Genomic DNA, 15643 nt, shown 5'->3' on the forward strand with positions numbered 1-15643 from the left:
AATGGATAGGCAGAACAATCAAGACATGCAAATTTCAAATGAAGTTTCAGCAAACAGTTGTAACAACAGCAACAAAAAAAAAAAAAAAAAAAAAAAAAAAAAAAAACTTTCGTTGGCTTTGGAAACTGAGGTCCAGATTCTGTAAAGACTGCACTACTTGTCCTCTGTGCATACACTAATTGTACACAATATGTATACAAGAACATTCTTACCACAGTTTTTGTGCTTTCTAGTTACTCAGAAAAATTACACTAACTGCACATGCAGTCTACACTTTATGGTAACCTTTATGAATCCTCACCAATATTTAAAGCTGCAAGAATATCAGTAGGAAAGCAAATTAGGTAGAAGGTGAGTTATGTCTGTGTTGTCGGTTCACTCAGAACAGTGTATACTTGGTGTAGGCTTTATTGAATTCTAGGGCATATCTTACTAAGCGCTTAGTAAGCATATGTAACTGATGATTCATGGAGACCTTGCAGATGGCTGGCATACTGCTTTGAGGAAGGCAAATAGACCTGCCACTGTTCTAGCCTAATATGACTTACTTCTCTTTAAAGTCCATCTCTAAAAACCACAGCAAAATCAAATGCAAGAAGTTGCTTAGGTGGAAAGACCAGCTTCCCCCACTGGATAAATATATTAAACTGGCTGTTTTTTTTTTTTCTTGGAGTTTTTGTTGAATGGTTTGTGTGTGACCTTTTTACCCTTTAGTCCGAATGCAAAACCTGCTACCTTGTATCTTTAGGATAAGAGTTCAATTGAGGAGAGCTGAATATTCTGATTCAAAGCAAATTAGTGGCCATAGCTATCATATTAGACCACATTACTACGAAAAAACAGTGCAAGATTAATAGAACATAATCACCTCCAACTCAAAATACTAGTAAAGCAACAGCCATCCAAGTGAAGAATTTTAAAAGTACTGTGTTCTCATTTCAAATATAAGCTTAGTCACTGCCCTCAGAGTGATCTTCAGACCTAAAGCACAAGTGAAATTTACCATAGCAGTAGATACACTAATAGATCACTGCTCCGGTAGTTAAGCTATACAGGTCCTACCCCCCACTGCAACTGGCCAGCTTCCAAAATCTAAGGGTGCCTTCCATGCACTCCAACTATAAGAAGCTTGAGCAGATCTACACAAAAAGCATTGATATAGAGTACAAAAAGCTTCATAGCATTTTTTTTTGTGCAGAAGGGAGCAAAGAGCCCTGAAAAACAAGGACAGGAAACAAACCAAACTAACTATATACAAAAATTGGTTGACAAATCCACACCCTGGCAACATCCAAAATACAGCAAGAAAAGGGGGGTGGGGGAGAGGAGGCTACTGTAACAGTCATCTAATACACCTACTATATGGTAAGTTTCACTTACACACCCATCCTTTGTTCAAATATAGATCACTGGTGTAGTAGCCCAAACTACATGCGTAGATTACTGCAGCTCAAGAGAGGACAAAAAGGTTAGAGGCCAATAAACAGACTCCAGCAGCACCTGGAGAATAGCCCTAGCAAGGACTGTTCTGAACCTGGAAAAGTAAGCTGATTTTTTGTGTTTTGTAAAAGTGTGTACAAAGAACTAAGCTGCTGCCTGTAGAATATATCTGGAGTCCACCCTTTTCCAGAAAGCCACAGAAGATGATAAACCCTACTTGAATTGGTTGCAACCATGCCTGAAGTGACTTATTATGGAGACTATAACAAAAGGCAACAGCATGAGACAAGCACGTGTAAATGGTCCATTTTGAAACAGGTTGGCATTTCCTCTTACCTTCTTAGGAGACAAACACCTGATCAGCTTTCCTGGCAGTTCTGGCTTTGTTTAGGTAGTATCTGAAATGCCTGGAGACATCTAGAATGTGAAGAATTCTCTCCACCTTGGTTCACAAAAGAAAACTGGGAAATTAACAGTCCGTCAAAGTAGAAGACCACTCTAGGCATAAAGGTAGGATTTATTCTTAGAGAACCATGTTCCTGTAGAAAACAGTAGAATTGACTCACCGTAAGAGCTTGTAACTCAGATACTGTCCTAGCAGTTTCAGAGCAATAAGTAGAACAGTCTTCCAACTTAAACTTTAATTCAGCCACATGAGCTAATTCAAATGGAGACAGGGTAAGCCTCTCAAACACAAAGTTCAGATCTCAAGGAGGTAATACCTGCTTCCTAGGTAGACAAGTATCTAACACCCTTTAAAAGACTAATTAATGTGACCATTATTAGAAAGGGAAAGACCCAAAGGCAGACACGTAGAAATGGCTGAAAATGTACCTCATTAGAGGAATACGAAAAGCCATTAGACAGTAACTCTCACAAATAATCATAGAGCAGCGCCGGTTAATCAAGTTTAAACTATTTGTGGCTCCGTAAAGTCTGCTCTTCAATTTTTCCCTTAGAACTGCTCTACTTGCAATCTAAACAGCCTATTCCCTATCTGAAAAGCTCAGCACTTGCTCCTAAAGCATTTTTTATACAGGTAAAAGCACTCTTAAACAAAATAAAGTACTTCATTCACCTAAATTCCCTTGAGTACCCATTTCCCTATAGGTCCTTTCTGACTCAGTTACACATCAATCTTTTTCACTATTCTAGCATGTCGAAGGGTCAGTTGCTGGCGTTGTTCAGCTGGTGAATCTGGGAATCTTGAGGCAATGTTACAACTGCCTCATGTACACAGACAACCCTCTCCTCCTCCCAACAAATACAAATATATGCGAGAGATGCAACTATATAGCCATACTGCAGGCTGAGCTCTCTCAACTCAGTACTGGCAAGACCAGTCAGGAGGAGAAGGTAACCACGCACACCACAAACCCAGTCTCACACAGAACTATCACAACTGCAAACCAAACACAAACACACAAAAACATACTCTGAGGCGCTGATTAAAAATCTACCAAAACAACAGAGGCCTCCGAAGCAGACACCCAAGCAACCGCCACCTCAAGACATAGCACATGCAACAAATAGTTCACAAAGTCAGTGTGCTAAACAGTCACAGCCCTTAAGGCCAAACAACATGCCAGACACACCTGTAATAGGTGACTCAATAGTCAGACACACTGACGTCCCGCTCACCAGACTGAACAAGGAAAAGGTCACAGTAAGCTGCCTGTCGGGCGCTAGAATCCGCCACATAACACAAGCACTCAGGTCACTCCACAGCAAGTACAAATACGACTCGGTCATTGTCCATGCCGGTGTGAACGACCTGAGACGACGTACCTCCCTGGACTACATGAAGAGAGACATAGAGGAGCTCTCTGATTATGTCGCCCAGGCCGGTATGACCCTGACCCTGAGCAGCATCTTACCCTCACCAAGAATGATGCCACAGTACAAAGACAAAATGATCAGTTTTAACAATTGGCTTAATTACTGGTGTCATTCTAAGGGGATCCAATGTCTGTCTGCTTGGGATGACATGCTTCGCAAGGGATGGCTTGCACCAGTCACCCCTGGGCTTCCGGATATTGGCCAAGGCTCTTGCCATCCCCATAGTGCCTTTTTTAGGCAAGGCTCAAATGACAAACCTACCTCCCTAGAAAACACAACTGGAAAAAAACTAAGGGTAATGCTGCTCGATGCCAGAAGTCTAAACCTCAAGATGCACGCTCTCGAAGCCCTCCTCAGTATGGAGAACATCGATGTCTGTGCAGTGACTGAAACCTGGTTCAAGGCTCCTGAGAGCACCCCAGCACTATCAGGTTTTACCTCATATCATGCTTTCCGGCCCCAAAACTTGGACCGAACCACAAAAGGAGGGGGAGTATCCATATTCATCAAAGATACCCACACCTCCAGGTTAGTGGCAACGCACGAAGCATCGGAGACCATCCAGGTGCAACTAACCATAGGCAAACTGCCCTACAGTTTGTAGCATGCTACAGACCACCCTCTCAAACTCAGGAACCCCACACAGCCTTCCTGAAGACACTGGAGAGTATGAATGTCTCTCCAAATACCATCATATTGGGAGACTTCAACTACCCAAACATAGACTGAGAACATTACTCAAGTCCCAACACCCTAGCCCAAAGGTTCCTAGAATTCATAAACTCAAATGCGATGGAACAACTAGTCACCATTCCCACAAGAGGAGATAATATACTAGACCTGAACATCACAAACATGGGGACAAAATGCTCCACAACAGAAGTATATCCCTCATTGGTGAGATCAGACCATAAATTAATCTCACTGGAAATCCACATCCCGCCCCCACCCCCCTGCATAAAAGACCACAGTGAAGAACTTCTCAAAAGCCAACTTCACACTTTAAGACTGAAGTGGTATCCTTCAAGGCCCCTGGGCCAGTGGAAACCACAACCCACACTGCTGAATCCTTTACAAATGCCTTCTACGGGCACCTTCAAGAATGCATAGATCATGCAATCCCAAATAAAACCAAGACCCATTCCCCCAAAGGCAGGCGCCCGGTCTGGTGGACCCCAGCCATAAACAAACTTTACAACAGGAGGAGGAAGCTACTACATGACAGAGCAAAATCCCTAAAAGGGAAGGCATCTCTGATCAGTACTAGCAAAAAACTACGGTCACTCATAAAATCATCCAAGGCCAACTTTGAGAGAAAAATCGCAAAAGACACAAAAGACAATCACAAGGCCTTCTTTAGCTATGTTAGAAACCTGGGTGGAAACTCCCAGATATGCTCAGAGTTAGTCCAAAATGACACAAAATACACTGAACCCACAGACATTGTCAACATTCTGGCAGACAGGTTCAGTGCAAATTTCTCCTCCCCCTCCCCCCCAAAAGGAGAAATATCTATCCCAGCAGAGTGTAGCCTCCCTAACATCTCAGATGCCCAGGTGAAAGCCGCCCTCTCTAAAGCTAAAAACACAGCATCAATGGGACCGGACGGTGTCCCGGGCTGTGTGCTACATGAACACCAAGAGGAACTAAACCCACACATAAGGCTGCTGTTTAATCTTAGCCTTACTACAGGATACGTACCCAAAGAGTGGCATACGGCAACAGTGGTCCCACTCCACAAAGGCGGTGCTTCTACGGACCCTGGAAATTACCGCCCCATAAGCTTGACGAGCCTTGTCTGCAAAGCTATGGAGAGGATCATTATGGAACTAATAAACAAAGACATTGGGGACCTACAGACATTGGATCCTACCCAATTTGGCTTTGTCAAGGGTAGATCCTGCCTTTTGAACTTGGTCGACTTTTTTGAAACAGTCACTAAGGCCATTGATGAGGGTAAGGCAGTTCACACAGCCTACCTTGACCTTGCAAAAGCCTTTCACACAATACCCCACTCGGGCATCATAGACAAACTCACCAGCTTAAATGTAAACCCATATGTCACAAGATGGGTTGCAAACTGGCTCAAGGACAGAACCCACAGGGTCAGAGTTGCTGGAGCTATGTCAGACTCTAAGCCGGTCACAAGCGGTGTCCCACAGGGCTCAGTCCTGGGACCCCTCTTGTTCGGCATTTATTTTTCCGAGGTGCAGGCAAACATAGGAGGATTGTGGCTGACAATGTTTGCAGATGACTGCAAACTGGGCGCCATAATTGATACTCCAGCGGACACAAGCATCCTTCAGAGAGGCCTCATAGAAACGGATAATTGGTGCCATGGCCTTAAGCTGAACGCCAAAAAATGTATAGTCATACCCTTTGGGAAAAACAAGGTACCCACAAATTACCACATAGGTGGTAATCCATTAAGTACGGAAGAGGTAATCAGGGACCTAGGGACCCAGGTTGACAGCAGCCTCTCATTTGACACTCACATTGCCAAAGTGGTTAGGAAGACCTTCTATATTGCCCACCTTATCATGAAGGGATTCACATCTAGATCAAGAGAGGTCATTGTGGCCCTGTACTCTTCTCTTATCAGGCCAATGATTGAGTACAATGCCCCATTTGGGATGCATCTCACCAGACACCTGCAGCAGTTGGAAAGACCCCAAAAGTTCCTCACCAAGAGGATAAAGGGTCTCAAACACATGTCATATGCTGCCCGGCTGAAGAAACTCCAGCTCTATCCAGTCGCATACCGCCTACTCAGAGGTGATCTGTGCCTGACGTACAAGGCCATGTCCAATCCGGAATTAATGGACATGCTCCACCTCAGAAAACCCAAATCCATCAGAGCCACGAGAGCAAGAGACTTGAACCTCAACACAGAAATAAATAGGACGTGCTGGAGGGACAGATTCATAACCCAGAGGCTCCCTACACTCTGGAACAGAATCCCACTCCATGTTAGGCAGAGCCCCTCACTAACACTATTCAAGAGAAATCTTGACGAGTGGATGGGAGATCGTAGGTTTACCCCGGGGGTCATCTCTGTGTCACTACTAGACAGAGGCACAGTAAACTAAACCCTAAATGGGCGTAGTATTCTCATCCTAAGGGGTGGTGAAAGCCACACACACTCTGGCTAGGCTTATAAATGCCCTAGGGCAGATAGCCTAGTACGAACCTATGAACGAACCAGAGACAACTGGCCTAGGCCTAAACAGGATCTTAGTTCTTTGAGTAGGACCAGCTAGAATTTTTTTCCACTTGCTCATACATAATCTTGAAATAGCAGGCTCTCATCTCTTCTAGTACCTGCTGCATGTCCACAGAAAAAGGTGCCTAAAAGGTATGAAAAATTATATCTTCCAAGCAGTTAAAGAATTTTTATACTGAGGTAGCAAATTACCCCTGTCCTGAGTGAGTAAACCTGGTCTGTAAATGTGTGTGTATATATATAAAAAATCCTAGACATACTTAACATATCCCTCTCACTGTGTCTGATAAAAAGCACAAACGCAAGCACTGCAGACCTTCAAATATATATGGTTGGAACACCATCATACCACTACCTGTGTGCTGCTAACAGAACTATCCTGCCTCTCCACTGAACTGCCAACTGCAAATAAACACTGTGCAACAGAGTCACCATTCACCAGGCAAAAGGAACAGAGATTCACATGACAGAGGATATATAAAGGAAGCCTGAATGAAGCAGGTTAATTTGCAAACATATCTAACTATATCTACAGAAGTTGTCAAAAGATGTGTCCCTTGTTTCTGTTCAGGATATAGTGATATAAGTGGTGTTACATTATGCCACAAACACTATAAAGTGTACCTCAGTACTGGTTAAGGGAGCCAGTGCAGCAGTAAAGCACCATCATAAAAGTACTTCAGTCAGTCTTAATACTGTGAAGGTACCTGCCAAGTCTTTTTTCTGAAGATATTTCAAGCTTGCATAAACTAAAGCACTGTTGGCATTTCCCTGCTGGGTGAGGAAAGCAAATCTATATTTTTTGGCTATGACTTGAGAGCGGCTTTCGGTTTTACCTGTTCCATTTTGTTTCCTGCTTAAGAAATCTGCTTGGCCTGGTATTTTTGTTCCGTGAGACAGAGAAATGCTTAAATTACCTAGGCTGCACACATTTTTCATTGGTTAAGTTGTCTCAAGTGATACTTAAATACACAGTGAATTTCTGGGCCTTTGCCTTTTTCTGAAAAGATTTCAAGCCTGCATAAACTAATGTAATGTTTGTGATTGCCTATTAGTTTTTCCCACCCACCCTCTCCTTTGTTGATGTGCTTTTTAAACCTGGTGATTTTAAGCTGCCCACTCCCTACAGTAAATTCATCTTAATAAGCTCTTCCCTTTCTACACTGCTGTTGATATCTCGAATTATTTGTCTTTCTTTCTGCTTATACTGAAAAAGTGAACTTTGCCTCTCACTGTCTGTTCCACTGAATTACTTGATCTGAATTCATTATCTAGCTAGCTGTTGAATAAAGTAGTATATTTTTACACTCCAGCAAGCACTTGTTTTTACATCAAAGGTCAGTGGATTTTCCATCTAGTGCACTGGGAGGTAGCCTGGTCAGTTTAGTTTGGGGAAACCCCTGAGAATTTGTGCATGTAGTTTCACTGGCTGAGGACTTATCAGCTAATCTTTAGTGCCTTTATACAAATTCTGTACAACTGAGTGGCTCTGGACTCATTTATACAAAGCAAAGTACTTTTATTGAACAATCACACTTTTATAAGCTGTTTAACAAGTACACTGCAGTATCTGTATCTTCAAGTAAGTTTGTGGTAGCATTTCAGTTCGAACACTCCTTTACTATACTTTTAGATTAGGAGGACTGGGGATGATTCATCTAGTGGCAGTGGGTGCTTATCTGGCCCATCTGAGCTGGGAAACGCACAAAAGGGCTCCAAGTATTTTTTGCACTTCTCATATACTGTGACTGTACATAAGCAGTTTAAAAAAATGTACTGTCATCTGTTGCCGCTTCAACAAGTAGTTAATTGCACTGTATTGTATTGCATCTGTTAGTTGCAAGGATGTTGTAGGTAGTTTCACTATTAAATTGGAGGTATGCCTCTCGCATAAGGGCAAATCGAATGTTAAACCAGTTGTCAGCACACACATTTCCCATACTAATAAGGACATGACACACAAACCCACATATGTGGAGGTACTCACTAGTAACTTAACAAAAGATCTGAGGCCTCCCAAACGGAAACCACTTACACACAACAGTGCAAAAAGCAACCACAACACGCAACACATACACCAGTGTCTCAACAAATAAGCCCATAAGGCATAACACCACAAAACCTAATGGACGCTCCCCTCACCAAACTGGATACGGAGTCAGTTGCTGTTAACTGCCTGTCAGGTGCCAGGATCCGTTAAGTCCCTCAAGCACTCATGTCACTCAACCACAATTACCAGTATGACTATCATAGTCCATGTGGGGGTGGATAACTTGAGATGTACCACACTGGACTACATGAAAAAGAGACATGACTGAGCTCTCAGATTGTATGTCACAGGCAGGTAAAAGCCTAGCCTTAAGCAGCATTCTATCTTCTCCAAGGATGATGCCACAATACAATCAAAAAATGACTAACAATTGGCTTAGCTTCTGGTGTCAGTCCATGCGAATCCAATATCCATCAGGCTGGGAACACATGGTCAACAGGCCATTTTGCATGACTTGCACCTGTCTCTTCTAAGCTTTCAGATACTGGCACAGGCATCAGCCACCCCCGTTGTGCCTTTTTTGGCAGTGTCAAAACAACCAACCTGCCAACATAAAATCCTCCCTAGATAAACTCACCGTACTGCTGTTAAATGTTATGAGTCTAAACAAGAAACTGCACTCCCTGGAAGTACACCTCACTTTGGAAGATGCTAATGTCTGAGCAGTCACCGAGACATGGCTCAAAGGCACAGAAAGCACCCCGGACGTGCAGAGGTGCAATACCTTCCATATGTTCAGATCACAAGCTGAGCAATAAAGAACCAAAGGAGGAGGTGTATCCTCCTTTAAGGAGAAGTACACCTCAAGACCGGTCAAATAGTACGGCTCTCTAGCTACTCCATCTCCAATTAAACTACAGGCAAAGCCCTCTATCACATCATAGCTAGTTATAGGTCCCCCACCATGAAAACAGGAAAAACATACTGCATACCCGTACTTACTGGAGATACTTGCCATATAGCCCAACACCTTACTCATGGGTGATTTTAATTATCCTACCAAAGACTGGAAAACACAAACATGCTGCTTTAGAGGTTCTTGGATTGTCAATGCAAATGCTTTAGAACAGCTAATCAACACATCCACAACAGGCTCAAACATCCTGGAAATAGTACTCACTAACATGGGACAGGATTGCACTCCACCCCCTGTGTGATGTCCTCCCTGCCAAGACTGGACCATAAATCCATCTCTGTCATTTTAATTACAAGACCCATCAAGCTCAAAAGAGCTTAAGAATTTTTCAAAGAAACTACCTCCGATTAAGAGACGGTATAAAAAGTTTCAAATCCCCCTCTAACGCAGATAATACAGATTCCCATGCAGATGTGTACACCAATTCTCTGTATAATCACTTAAGCCACTTAAAGCAGTTGTATAGATTCATCTGTACCTGACAGGATTGAAACTGGATCTTGCAAAATAAAAAAAAAGGTCACTCCTAGTGTAAAAGTATATATACTCCAAGAACAAGAGGGAACTGGCTCAGCAGAGGAAAAAATCCCTCTCTAGCTTAAAACAAATTAGAAATGTTGTCAATTCCCCTAAAGCCAATTATGAAGCAAAATAGCCTCACTACCCAATGATAATCACAAAGCATTCTTTAACTACGCCTGAAAAGGGAATACCCAGCTATGTGCTGAACTGGTTGTGGATGGCACCACCCACACTCAACCAGAGGGAATGGCCAACATGCTAGCTGACAGACTAGAAGCAAGCAAGCTTAAACCCCTGTATCCCCTAGTCATCTCCCAAAGTGTGCATGCCACCATTCTTCAGCCCATTATCTCGAGAGTAGGTCATCTCGGCACTCTCAAAGGCCAAAAACATAGCATCAGTGAGACAAAAATATGGCATTAGTGGGACAACATCCCAGATTGCCTTTTAAACTACTTAAAAATATGACCTAGCAAAACCACTTGGATCCTTGTTTAACCACAGCCTGCAAACTGGCTATTTTCCGGCAGAATGGTGGTCAGCAACAGTAATCCCTCTGCACAAAAAAGACTACCATCAACCAACCCTGGGAATTATAGGCCCAAAAGCTTGACTAGCCTCTTATGCAAGGCAATGGAAAGAATCATCATGGATCTTGTTAAGAAGGACATAGGTAATCTCCAAACTCTAGACCCAACCCAGTACAGATTCGTTAAAGGTAGATCATGCCTGTTAAACATGGCTGACTTCAAGAAAGTCACCAAGGCCCTGGAAGAGGGAAAGACCGTGCATACCCCTATCTTGACCTAGGCAAGGAATATGAAAATTCCCCCTCCCAGATATTATAGAAAAACTCCCCAATTGTGAATTAACTCCTACATTACCAGAGGAGTAGCCCAACTGGCTCACCAACATGACACAATGTCAAAGAGGGTGACTTGGCATACCTAATGGTTTTGTGCTGGGCCCCTTACTGTTCAGGATTTATTTCTCAGAAGTCCAGGCAAACTTGGACAGTCTGTGGCGGATGACTGCAAACTGAGAGCAATCATGGAGTCCCCCAATGATGTTAGTATACTCCAAAACAGGGTTAATGCAGAGAAATGATTGGTGCAAAGCCATGGATTAAAGCTAAATGCAAAATAAAATGCATTATTCCCTTTGGGAAAGTTGACATACCTTCTAATTACATTACAGACAGCACCCCCCTTAGTGTAGACCTAGTAGTATGTGAAGAGGAGGGGGCTGAAAAAAGGGTATGAAGTAACCCCTGGAAATGATTTTTAACACCCACTGATTTGAGGTGATATTTGTCCAGGCTAGTGGGTGGAGGGAGAGTCAACCCCAACCGTCTCTAGGGCAGGACAGCCGGCAATGCTTCAGTAGTGCTGAGTGGACTTCCCGAGAAGGGTTCCCAGCAGCTCTGGTTCTGCGGACCTCCTCCGCCTGTGGGCGACGTCTGCTGTCAAATCCCCTGCCCGGGCTGGAGGAACAGCATTACAGAGGAGAATCCTGGAAGGAAGACAGAGACCTGTGGAATTAGGAAAAGGATCATTGGGGTGTAGAGATCTTGATCCCCACTGCGGACAGAGTCTTCCATCCTGCTCACTGCGGGTCAAACTCTTTGATGGAAGGACCAAACAAGGTAGGCCCATCATTAGGGTATTAGTGAAGGATGCCTTAAAGGGTTCCACAAACCCGCAAAGGAAAAGCCAAGTATGGTGCCTAATGGCAATGCCCATGCCCTCCTCTCAAGAGGTGGCCTCTACCGCATTGTCTTTGATGGAAGGACCAAACAAGGTAGGCCCATCATTAGGGTATTAGTGAAGGATGCCTTAAAGGGTTCCACAAACCCGCAAAGGAAAAGCCAAGTATGGTGCCTAATGGCAATGCCCATGCCCTCCTCTCAAGAGGTGGCCTCTACCGCATTGGAGATGAACCTCATTGAAGCGTTAGCCACGCAGGTTAAAGTGGACAGCTTCAGAGAAACTAATTTAAGACTCTCCGGAGGCAGTAACTCAGAAAGGGAAGTGGAGAGCTCCGATACCAAATCCCTTTGTAGAAGGGTTAAGTGTGCCATGTAGCTGGTTGCACTCTGTCGGAATATAGCAGAGGCAAACATGCGCTTCCCAAAATGGTCAATCACCCAAGACTCCCCGTTTGGAAGATGGACGGTGAAGCTTTGCTCAGCAAGCTCCTTCTTAGTAGCTGCGGCCACCACGATTGCATCAGTAGAGATGCCCTTTCTCCAAAAGGCCTTATTCTTCGGGGGGGGGGGGGGGCTTAGAAACTTAGTCTTCATGGGAACTGGTTCCACTGTGTCCCGCCCCTTCCGCACCCTGTCAGCTATAAGTTGTATTAGCTTGTCAGCAGGTGGAGACATCCAGGTGGAAGATGGGCCTGACCTGAAGACCATAAAAAACACAGATTCCTCTAAAGACGGGGCGGGGACAGACCAGCCACCTCTTTGCTTTAGTATCTTGAGGAGGTCTCCAAAGGACACTTCCTCAGATGGAAGTCTGTGGAACCAGTCTCCTTCCTCAAAATCTGTCTCTTTAATGAGGTACTCTCTAGGGGAGTCCAAGTGCCTCCCTCTTGCACGTTCTCTTCCGAGGAGGCTCCTCCACTATGGGTTCTGGGGAGGACTCTGAAGAGGTAGGGACCCCAAGGGAGGTAATGCCCATCTGAAGATGCTCACAGGAGGATAACCCTGGCAGGATGATGAGGTCTCGTCATGCAAAGGCAAGAGAGGCTGGGAAGACCTACAGCTGAAGGAGAGATAGCTGCCCAGCCGGAGAAGGTCAACCACCTGGAAAGCTGATGGACTGCAGAAAATACCCCTCTCCCTACTGGTTGCAGCTACCCAGGACAAAAGGGGGGACCCAACACAGTACTGTCATCTTCAGACGATATCATCCCTGAGCTGTTCAGCACGGAGGCCCTCAAAGGGAGGGAATGGTCAGAAAGAGTCAGCTCTGACCCCCACCCCTGGGAACCAGCACCAACCTCTCAGGACTGAGGGGCAGCCAGTTTCAAGGGTAATGGAACTGTGCGCGCCAGGGACCCTGATGGTGTGGAAAGGGAAGATATACCAGATACAGTCATCCTCTCACAGGGAATACTCTGATCCTGAGGGTCCAAACCGGGATGGGCCGGACAAGGAGAGAGGAGTCCCACGGATGGAGAGGATCCCCTTGGCAACTGAGCTGGGGATGGCAAGAAGCCCAACTCAATTTGGGCCTTGAGAAAGCTCATCATCATCCTACCCATGTCTGAGGGGAGCAAGCTCCTGGTGGACCTAGAAGATGTAGAGAAATGTCCCGACCTGGCTGAAGCCTGCAGTCTCAGGAGGGAGACCAACTTGTGTACTTCGGATTCCAGCGCCTGGATCTGGAGGGGGAATCTCAATAACAAATCAGATCCGACAAAAACATTGGATCTGAAGGTCTGGGTGGATTCGAAAGGGCAGTTGGCTCTGTGGATGGATCCGACTGATGGGTCAGATCTGAAGGCGGTCTGTCTCTAGTCGGATCCGAGGGCCTCCAAGGTCTCGGATCTGACAGAAGGAGCTGGGGCTCTCGGAGAAGAACAGCCCGGATCTGAAGCCAAGGAGGCCAGATTCTAATCCGGGGTACTGTGATCAGAGAGCCTCTGCTTTTTGGCAGGAGAATCCCTGGCGGAAGACTTACTTTTGGGATTGGAGGGAGGCTTAGGTGAACCAGAGACCACAGAACTCTCTTCAACAAGCCCCTTAAACAAGAGCTTGTTCCTGTGTTGTAGGAGAGCCCTGGGGGTGAATCCGGCACAAATGTCACATTCAACCTCGAGGTGAGGGAGGAAAGAGCGGGAACCCAGGGGGAGGTTTAAAGAAGATTAAAGACAGCCTAACGCTACCAGAAAGGCAAGGAAACCTAACTAGACTAAGGTAAAGGGAAGACTAGTATAAAGGAGATGCCCCCCCCCCCCCCAAAAAGGGAAAAAGTTCACTTATCTTAAGAAGGAAGGAAGCTTGATCTGCAGGATACACATCCATAGCGAAATCGCTGCAAATGAGATCCGAGGTTTTGGATAGCAAGGGATCTTGGGAAGGGGAGGAGCATGAGCTCTGGATCAGTCCTTTCAGTTGTCGGCTCGGATCTGAGGCCAGATCCAAGACCCAGTGATCAATAATGACACGGATAGCATCACACTGGAACGTTATGATGAGTACATATCTTTTTAATCTGATGTTGTCATTTTCATTCTTTCCTTAATTGATGGGATTACCTGAATTCCAGGAGGACTCTGAAGGAAAGATATTCCGGAGCACTTCCGAGCAAAAGGCTGCTCTTCCCTTAGAGACCAGATCCAGCTTGATGAGCAATAACAGATATGACTACCACCCCACATTGCAGCTGTACAGATATCATCCAAGGAAGTTCTAGCCCAAAACCCAGAAGAAGTCGCCAAAGACCTTGTGGAATGGCCTCTTGGAGGCTTTGGCAAAAGCAAACCCACTTTCTAATAAACAAAATATAATACAATCAATCAGTTAACCATTTGGCCAAAGTAACTGTATATACCAGTTTGCCTAATTTGGAATGGGTGGGAAAGACAAAAAAAATTGTTCAGATTTTCTTCAGTTGTTGGTTGCATCAAGGTTGAAGCATAGTCATCTGTGTACATCCAATAGATATAACATATACTTGCCTTTATTTGAGAAATTTGGAAAGAAACCTGGGAGATTAATGACCCAATTAATATTTGACTCAGAAGCTACCCTTGGTAGAAAAAAATAAGTTGTGTCTTACCATAACATTCCATCTGAGCTGTTGATCTTCCAGTCATCACTGATAGGTTCAGTTCCAAGCCCTCGGAACAGAGTTGGCCTTATACCAAGCTTGCGTGCACCAAAAACTCTCTAGGTAAGCTGCTACCCACAATGCTTTTCACTCAGTTACCTCAGATCGAGTTTGCTTGCAACATATAGGAAAAAACAAAGTCAGAGGCCATCTCTGCGCAGAAACTCTGAAACACCACAAAGACCCAGATCATCTGCCAGGAGCCTTTGGCAGGAGGCGGTGGGAGGTTGTGATGACTGGAAGAAGATAAACAACTCAGATGGAACGTTATGGCAAGACATAACTTCTTTATCTGAAGTTGTTAGTCTTCTTCCTTTTCATCACTGATGGGACAGAATCCCAAGCTACTTGGAGAACCTGGGTGGCCCCTATGGAAGAACATTCCTGAGAAACATTGAGGCAAAGGCCGCTCTTCCCCTGGAGATCAGATCCAATTTGTAATGCTTGATAGAGATATGGGGTTTAGCCCAAATGACTGCTGCACACGTCATCCATGGAGGCACTAGAGTGGAAGGCAACCAATGCTGCAATAGCCCTAGTTGAGTGAGCTTTGATTTGACCAAGCTTAGATTCATTTGTAAGCAAATATGAGAAGCTAATGCAATCCCTGAGCCATTTTGACAAAATAACTTTAGATACTGCACATCCCACTCTATGGCCAGAAAAGGAAAAGAAATGTTGGTCCAACTTGCAAAAGGACTTAGTTCTGTCCAGGTAGAAACGTAGTTGTGTATGAACATCCAATGAATGTAGGCAGTATTCTCCCTTGTTTGAATAATTTGGAAAAAATACAGGGAGCTCAATGGACTGGT

General features: G+C 44.6%; 1 protein-coding gene across 1 annotated transcript in view; it reads right to left on the reverse strand.

Moving 5' to 3' along the window:
* Positions 1-15643, reverse strand: part of CCDC34 (coiled-coil domain containing 34) — a gene marked incomplete in the record, with an annotated part of 365523 nt that overhangs the window by 250240 nt on the left and 99640 nt on the right. Inside the window, 1 exon segment of the mRNA XM_044059167.1 lies at positions 14257-14490. Within this exon segment, the coding sequence (XP_043915102.1) occupies positions 14257-14490 (234 nt within the window).

The sequence above is a fragment of the Protopterus annectens genome, chromosome 17.part0 (genome assembly GCF_019279795.1).
Source record: "Protopterus annectens isolate FY-2018-M chromosome 17.part0, PAN1.0, whole genome shotgun sequence".
Lineage (NCBI taxonomy): Eukaryota > Metazoa > Chordata > Ceratodontiformes > Protopteridae > Protopterus > Protopterus annectens.